This window comes from Poecilia latipinna, unplaced genomic scaffold (assembly GCF_001443285.1).
Source record: "Poecilia latipinna isolate Pla-1442-1.1 unplaced genomic scaffold, P_latipinna-1.0 Scaffold3447, whole genome shotgun sequence".
Taxonomy (NCBI): Eukaryota; Metazoa; Chordata; class Actinopteri; order Cyprinodontiformes; family Poeciliidae; genus Poecilia; species Poecilia latipinna.
Window position 1 is genome coordinate 38655 of NW_015116063.1, and position 8647 is coordinate 47301.

General features: G+C 36.2%; 1 protein-coding gene and 1 long non-coding RNA gene across 2 annotated transcripts in view; both read left to right on the forward strand.

Moving 5' to 3' along the window:
* LOC106941000 (uncharacterized) overlaps window positions 1-1067 on the forward strand; it is a 10478-nt gene extending 9411 nt beyond the window's left edge. Inside the window, exon 3 of the long non-coding RNA XR_001423237.1 lies at window positions 1057-1067. This is a non-coding gene — a long non-coding RNA (uncharacterized LOC106941000). The remainder of the gene's footprint in view (window positions 1-1056) is intronic.
* LOC106940999 (inositol-tetrakisphosphate 1-kinase-like) overlaps window positions 1-8638 on the forward strand; it is a 33708-nt gene extending 25070 nt beyond the window's left edge. The window contains exons 4-5 of the mRNA XM_015023901.1: window positions 2239-2364; window positions 7960-8638. Coding sequence (XP_014879387.1) covers window positions 2239-2364; window positions 7960-8163 — 330 coding nt within the window. The 3' untranslated portion in view covers window positions 8164-8638. The remainder of the gene's footprint in view (window positions 1-2238; window positions 2365-7959) is intronic.
* The last annotated feature ends 9 nt before the right edge of the window (window positions 8639-8647 follow it).

An 8647-nucleotide genomic window follows, 5' to 3' on the forward strand; every position in this document is an offset into this window, starting at 1 on the left:
CTTGCCTTGCCTTGCCTTGCCTTCTTCACTGCTTAGTATGTTCAGGCCGCCTTTCACTGTTAGCTTCAGGGGAATGCTAATGAGGTGTTTCCTTGTTTCTTTTGAATAAGCCCTGTAGGATCGACCAGAAGGAGGCTGGGAGGCTTTTTACAGATATAGAAACAGCATATTTACAGCTCTGTAATTAATGCTTTCTAGTCTTAAAAAACAACAAATAAACATGTCTCATGAAACAGGTGATCAGGTAAAAGACAAACTGATACTGCAGGAGTGTTTGTTTTGAACTTTAAAGTTATTTATTAGAAATGCAAATAATATTTGCAAGTTTTACGAAGAGAGTTAGGTACTTTCCAAACTTGTTTACTCTAGTTGCAATCCCTCCATTTTTGGTTTCAGGTTTAATTCTTGAAAAATCTGGATTTTTTTTTTTTTCCACCAATGCGCTCCTTGGCCTTCCATAGTTTAGATGGCTTAAGGCGGCCATCTTGTTTGACAAACTTCTTTTACAGCTTCTATTTAATTGGACTTTGAATTCAAGTCAGCTCTACGATAAAATATAAAAGTCAGGCGAGAATTTTACTATTTTTTTTAGTGAAATAAAGTCATAATGTTACATGAATGCAGTTGCACAAATATGAGAATAAAGTCATATGACGATAAAGTCTATTAATATGAACAGAATAAAGTCATTATGTGAATGAAGTTGTAATTCTATGAGAATGCTAACATAAAAAACACTATTTATCCAAGTTTTAATTAAAACAACCTGTTTCTGATAAAATTGCATCTTTATTCTGCTAATATATTGACTATATTCTCGTAATTCTCAAATCACAAAAATACATTTTTTTAAAAACATTTCCTCTCATTTATAATATCTTTTTCAGAAAATGAATCTATTACAATTGGAAATCACGTCTTGTATGAAAACAAGCTGATATTTTGTTTTTAAGCCATATCTTCCTAATTGCAGCTTTTACTCCCAGCAATCTCTCCTGCTGGTTTTTCTTGTTCATCATTGGAGGCTGTATGACGTTAGGAAGAAGCTGCATTTAGATATTAATGCTAAATATTATGATGATGATGATGAAATCTGTTACATTTATTCCACATTTCCTTCTCTTCTATACGCCCACTGCTCTTTCTGATGTCGGATTTATCTCGGCTGTGGGCAGAAAAGCCAGTTAAAGCTGTGAAACGTCAAGCACACCTTTATGATTTCGATATTACAGACATTTGATATTTAGAGTCAGTTTTATATTTATATTTACTGCAATGCATTAACTGTTTAAAGACTTGCTGCTTCAGTCCTGGTCGGCGTTGGCTCGTTCCTCCACACTGTGTCTGATGGAAACTGTATAAATATCAGCTCAGCTTTTTAAAAAATTCAGCTATTTCTGCTGAAAAGGTTTTGCTCTTCGCTCCAGACTCCCACAATCCCTCCTTCACGTTCCCAGTTTCTGCAGAAGAACGATGTATAGGTGGTCAAATCTAACCGGTGTTATACTGGAGGATGCTTCATAAGAAACCATTAAAATAAATCAATTCTGCTGACTGAATACATCAATTTATACTAGTGCTGCAATTAACACTTACTTTAGTGATTGATTATGCTATCAGTTATTCTGATGATTAATCGGATAAAAGAAAAAGATCCTACAGATTTTTTTAGTTAAGACAGTTTTATAAGCCATATGTATTTATAAATGAACAAATAATTCAAGTCCTTGTTGAAATAATAAATGACGATTAATCGATTAACCTGATATTCTGTGCCAGTATTAGAATACATTAAAAGGTGCACATAAACAAGTCAATTCCTTTTATAAATAAGTAAGTAGACATTTCATTGCTTAAAATGTAGCAGCATAACATTATTTCAGTTGAATAATGACAAAGCTATTTACAGATGAACACTTTTTAATCTTAAATGCAAAATGTCTACATTTTTTGCACAATTTTAGCAAACCGTGTTTTCTTTTTTTTAAGCAAATTACCTTTTTTGAGTTAACAATTAGTCAATTACTAAAGTAGTTGACGATGTTTCAATAATCGATTAATCGTGATTAATTGTTTGAACCCTACTAAATGGTTTACAATTTGAATAATTATTGCAGGTTTTCAAATCAGTTTATTCCAGCTGATTTCTTAGTTCAAAACGCAACACCTTTTGAAAATAACAGCTTGAAGGATTTGTTTTGATCAGAGGCGTTTATTTCTGTTTTCTTCTGCCTTCAGCTGGACCTGAGCCAGCCTCTGGAGGACCAGGGTCCGCTGGACCTCATCATCCACAAACTGACCGACCTCATCCTGGAAGCGGACCAGAACGATTCACAAGCCGTGCTGCAGGTCCAGAGAGTACAGGTATGAGTGCCCGGACAAAGTCTCAATATAATCCACAAATCCAGCGGATCAAAATTAGAGAAAGTAAAAAATTCACTTGCAGACATTTTAATGGTGGCAGGTATTTTACTGCTGGACTGTAAAAAATGCAGCTTGATTCTTAACTGGAACTTAACTGGGTTCATGTTGGGTCGACATAGCAGCAGGGTTGGGTGATATTGTCTTTTATTGTGATATTATTGTGATAATAGTAAAGTAGGGGTGTCCAAAGTGCGGCCTGGGGGCCGTTTGTGGCCCTTGGATTGATTTGGTGTGGCCCCCGACTGCAGTTCAAAAATTATACACATTTGGCCTTTAGGTCCAGATGGAGACTTTTAATTTGTAATAAAGGTGAAAGATATTACTAACATAACTTTCTTACGCAGGAAAATGTAAAGTACAACACAGAGTATTTGTATTTTTGTAACCAAGCTTTTACTGAAAAGCCAACTTTACTGCACCCAAATCGGCTTTTATTCTTTCTTCAACTTGACCCAAATCATGTTCTTATCAATGAAAATTAATTTATTCAATCAAGCCCAAAAGAAACTGAAAACTAGACGACTTTCTTAGGGCCAAAGTAGAAAAATAAATACAAAAAAAAAAAAAAAAAAAATCTCAGAAAATTTCTACAAAAAAATTAATCTAATTTTTAGAGAAAAAAACTACAAAATTTGTGAATTTCAGATGTCAAAAATTTTCTAGAAAATGTCTAAGTTTTTGAGATTATTCACAAAATTTCAGAGTTTTTGGAGAAAATGTACACCTTCTGTCTATGTACAATGGCCGTAATACACCTTCATAAAAATCCCGTTCCGGTTTTGGATCTACAATAAATATTGAGTTACTTTGCTGGATTTTGGGTTTTGCTTTTTTAGTCCACTTGGCAAAACTTTTGGACTCCTCTGTGATAAGGATCTTAATTTGATAAAACTATTATTACTTATTTTTTGGTAACTGTTTGAGTGTGACTGCATGGGACAGCATTCATAGCACCATAAAAATAAATATTGTTCTGAAAAACATTTCCAGGACAAACATGCTTCTTCAAGATCCCACTTACTGAAGAAAGTGTGATTTAAATTGCTCTACTTCACACATTTAATCAGATTTTGAAGAGCAAACAGTATGATTTAGAAATGTTATTTTTGTAATTTTCTCTGCTGTCAGTTTTCTTTTTTTTTAATTTACTATCAATAATTCAAATTTATTGTGGCAGGATAAGAAATTTTTCACGATACAACGATACATTCCCACCCTACACAGCAGTCACCAAAGCCTTACCTTTGAGGGAAAGGAAGTGCCGCCACTCTTTCTAGAATAAAAAAACTACAAATTTCCAAAGAATCAGTTCTTCTGAGGGTGTTGTGAACACTCTGATTATATAACACTGTGCTTTAACTGAGTCTTAAGCAGAATAAATCCAGGTCAGCGAGATCCAAACAACTCGGCCCAGTATGTGGCGACATCTAAGGGTCATGAGACCCGGCAGCAGTCTGAGAGATTTGCTGCCGGTCCGTATCTGCACTCTGTTTGCTGCCAGAGACAGTAAACATTTATGAGGTTCATATTTTCATCTGAAACTGGTCCCAGTTCAGGGAATCGGGGTCGTCATCGGCTGAACTTCAGCATTTGGTAAACCTGGAGATCCGAGGTGAGGATCCTCCCACTGGGAAACGATCTGCTGTTTGTGTTTGTGTAGCTGGCGGAGCAGCAGATTGTGTATAATGAATTTATTGCTCTGACTTTGACCCGGTCACTCCAGCGGATTCATAGAAATTGAGATCGTGATCGGCGGCATGACAATGATTCTCCTGACACCTTCGGGAGGACAAACAGGAAGTCAGAGCGCAGCGTTCTGGAGTTCTGGTACAAGTGATGGTACCACTTGTACCACCACCAGCCAAATAAGGCATAACATTATGACCACTGACAGGTAAAGACCACCGATTAACTCTCCATCATGGTGCCTGCTAGTGGGTGGGATATTTATGCTTCCTTTAACAGCATCCTTACATAATAAGATTTTAGTCTGGTCAGTTCTGCTTATTTTGAGCTGTTTTAGGGGGTCTTGTCACTTCAAATCTAAAGCTGCTGTTGGCTACGCCCCCAACCCAGCATTTACACTCACATGTGAAAATGGCTGCCAACCCATGCACAATATACAGCCGTACATCATTGAAAAGCATTAGCAGAATGCAATTAATTAAAAGACAAGGGTTTTTTGTCTTGTATTTACAGACAAAAATAAAACTTGGCAAATATGTTTTACCCTAAACTTCACCAGTTTCAAATTCAATAAAGAAATACTATGTTGTTTGTTTTCTTATTTTAAAAAGGAATTAAATTATTGATTGTTTTGCATCTTTTGATGTAATTATAAAGTATGAAAAGGCTTAAGTGAATAAATAAAAATCTGTGGAATGTTCCAAGTTTTTTTTTAATCTGATTAATCAATTAAGTGTCAGAATAATAGATAGAATAATCCTTTAGCATGATAATTATTAGTACCAGCTCTATATCTAATTTAGTGCCATATAGCAGATATTTTTGGGGGTGAATATCAGAATTGGGCCGTTCAGACTGCCGTGAAAAATTTTAATATCAGTCGCATTTTGGTAAAAAAAACCAAAAAGAAATACCATAGCCATAATGTTTTGACTCATCAGTGTACATTTTGTTAAAAGGTATTTCTCTCAGAGGAGAACAGGTCGGGCTAAACCAATCCTGGGTTTCCTCTGTGTTTACAGATCTGTGAAATTTATGAGCGTTGTCTCCTTTCTTACCATCATGCTGCTGTTATTTTAATGAATCTTTGTGCTGCAGAGGAAGAAGCATTCCTCTCTGTTACTGCTCTTCAGTTAAAACAAAATGTCATGCTTGGTTTCTCTGCAGTGACTCAGGGATTAGAGCTGCGCTCCGTGTTGCAAAATAAATGCAGAATATTTCTCTGGAGCTGGCCTAAGAACCGAACCCGGTTTCTACAAACATTAACTGTGTTCTGGTGGATTTACAGCCTGATGTAAATCCAACCCGTTTGGAGTCAGTTGATGTAAATGCAGAAATATGCCTGTAAGTATTTTATGTGTTAGAGGAGATTTGCTCCAGAGCAGAGCAGGCCTCTCCTACGCCCACGCTGACATACGTCTGGCTGCTTCTCTCCTGCAGCACCTGCTGAAGAGACTTTTCTCTCCTCCCCCTCTCCTCTCCGTTCTTCTGTTTTTCCTCTGAAATTCAGAAGAAAATAGAAGGTCTGGTGAGTTTCAGCATCTTGTATAACATTAGGGCTGAAACGATTAATCGTGTTGGATTGATGATTGAAATAATCGTGGACGAGTTTAGTAATCGATTAATCGTTAACTGGAATCAATAAAGGCAATTTGCTGAAAGAACAACACACTCAGAGGAGTAAAACTGTGCAAAATATATATACATTTTCAAGGTTTCCCCAAAGAAAACTTGCTAAACCCGGTGGTTCATTCATCCAGCGGCCCGTCATGTTTTTAAGTTAAAAATTGGAAGACTCATACCTGAACGTATTAAAAAATGCAAGCATATAAATAAACAATGCTAAGCCTGGTGAGGGAACAAGTCCAGCCTGGTGGCCCACCAGGCTTATAATACACTGGGGAGAAACCATGCATTTTACATTTAACATAAAAAAAACCATTGGTTTTACCCAGATCTCCTCAAGAGGTATAGTTTTAGCTTCACCTCATTCAAACTCTGTAAAAATAATTCTCCTTTTAAACAGATTTAAAAGGAGATTCTGCAGATTTTTCATTTAAATCTTTATAATATTAGACATACATGAAAATATGCTGATAAACAATCAACTTCCTTTTATAAATAAGAAAATAAACATTTTATTGCTTAAAACGCAATAACACGGCATTGCTTTAGCTACTTTGAGTCTGGTGAAACTAAAACTATGAGGCCACTTGTGGAGTTTTGGGTAAAACGTTTAAACGTTTTATGGTCTTAAAAGTAAAATATATGTATATATTGTATAATTTTGGCTTAGTTATTGCTCTGAGTGTGTTGTTCTTTCGGTAAATAGCCTTTTTTAAGACTGTATCCTCCAGTAAATTAGTAAATTAGTTGACGATTATTTCAGTAACTGATTAATCACGACTAATCCGATTAATCGTTTCCGCCCCAGTAGAGATACTGAAGTACCACCAAGCAGACGGATCTGTTGAATGCGGAGGGGGGTTGTTGGGTGTGGAGAGAGTCAGCAGAGTCACAAACAGACAGCAGGAGTGGAGAAAGAGCGTGTGGTTATGTAAAGCAGGCGACCTCATGCTGACCAAGCAGCCGGCAGACAGAGACGCAGTGATGTAACCTCCACAGAGCCGCCGGCGAGCATCGAGCGATCCGCCAAGCGCAGACCGAGCCGCGGCCTCGCTCCGATTCAGGTTTACATATCCAGGGACGGAGATGTGTGAGCGGAAAGGCGGCTCCTGGTTTTTGCTTGTGGTAGAAAAGCAAATCAGCAACTGATCAGGGACGGAGTAATGAAAACATATTGGAGGTGAACAAACAAGAAATCTCAAGACTTCAAATAGAAGTTGAAAATTATAGTTTTCAGGACACAGAAACCTTCGGTTCACTCTACAAGCCAAAGCAGCTTTAACTACGGTTCGCTTGAAATCCCTGAAAATGTTTGAATTTCAGTTTGGTGTTTTCAAGATTTGGAAAGTGCTTGAATTTTGTTTGAAGTCCTTGAAAGTGCTGGATATTCAAAGTGGGCGTTTTTGTAATATAGTGTAATCTAACGCTGGATTATAAACCTAAATTTGGAAAACATTCTTTATAATTGACACAAGATAATAAAAAACTTTTTTCATTGTCTGAAGTTAAATCAGACCATTTTTTTCTTATTTTAGGTCAGATTTACCAAAATTATTCATATTTGTTAAATGACAGAAAACTTGGCAAAAACATTTTTTAGAGATTTTCTTGTAACTTACTTTATATGCATTACCTTAACATGATTTGTTTGGAATATTTCAGTGTAATAAATATGTATTATTCCTAATGGCTCAATGATTTACCGATAGACATTTGAAATTGTTGGTGTGTAGTAAGAGAGACGCTTCAAAACTTTAAATTTAGCTATATTTTACTTTACCTTTCCCTGCTGTGGAATGTAAAATACAGCAATAAATGATGTCAGAGTGAAGTGAAACTGTATTTTTTTAGTTAATTTGTTTAGTTTTTATCTCCAAAGTGTGAAAGGTTTGGAAAGCTACCTTGGGAATCCTTAAGAAGTGCTTGAGTTTTACTGTAGGAAAAGTGTTTGAACCTGACCGTAACTGCCGTGAGTCTTTGTTCGCTGCTTTTTTCTTATCTGGTTGTCTAGAGAACATCGAAGCACAGAGAGGAGCTGCAAACTCGTCATGGCCATAAAACAAGCTCCATTTAAATCATCTGTTTTATGGCGATTTAGGAAGAATTTCTGTGATGTGGTCTTATATCACGAACATTAGCCCCTGCCAGTGGACTTTAAAACATCAACCTGATTAAAACCCTGAAAATGAGCCCAGATGTTTTTGTTTCCATCTCCGTTTTCAGGACTACATTGACGCACACCCTGAGACCATCGTCCTGGACCCTCTCCCCGCCATCCGAACCCTGCTGGACCGCTGCAAGTCCTACCAGCTCGTCCACAGAATAGAAAAGTGTATGCAAGGTAAGACTGCTGATTGGCTGACCGCTTGCTTGTTGCTGCATAATCAGGCCGGAAGAGAGAGTTTTGTTGAATTGTTGGACAAGTAGATTTTTTTAAAAGAAATTAAGGAAGGAGGAGGAGGAACATGTTGGACTTAAGCAAGTTTTTGCTTAACAGAGGGATTGTAATTTTTCAGAGTTTCATCATCCATCAGCAACATCACAGTGCCTGTCTGGTTAAAGTCAGAATTATTCAAAAATAAATAAATTTAAAATAAAAATTCTGTAAAAAAAAATAAAATAAAATAAAAATAAACAAAAAATAAAAAAAAATCTGCATTTTAAGGTTAAAGTCAGGATTCTTCAAAAAGGTAAAAATCCTGAGAAAAATTTAAAATTGTGAGAAAAAGATGAGAAGTCTGAGAAGAAAGTCAGAATTCTTAAAAAAAGTCCAATCTCTGAGAAAAATGTAGAATTCTGAGAGAAAATTAGAATTCTGAGAACAAAGTGAGAATTATTTAAAAAAAGTGAGAATTCTGAGAAAAAAGTCAGAATTTCGAGAAAAAACTTAAATTCTCAGGACAAAATGAGA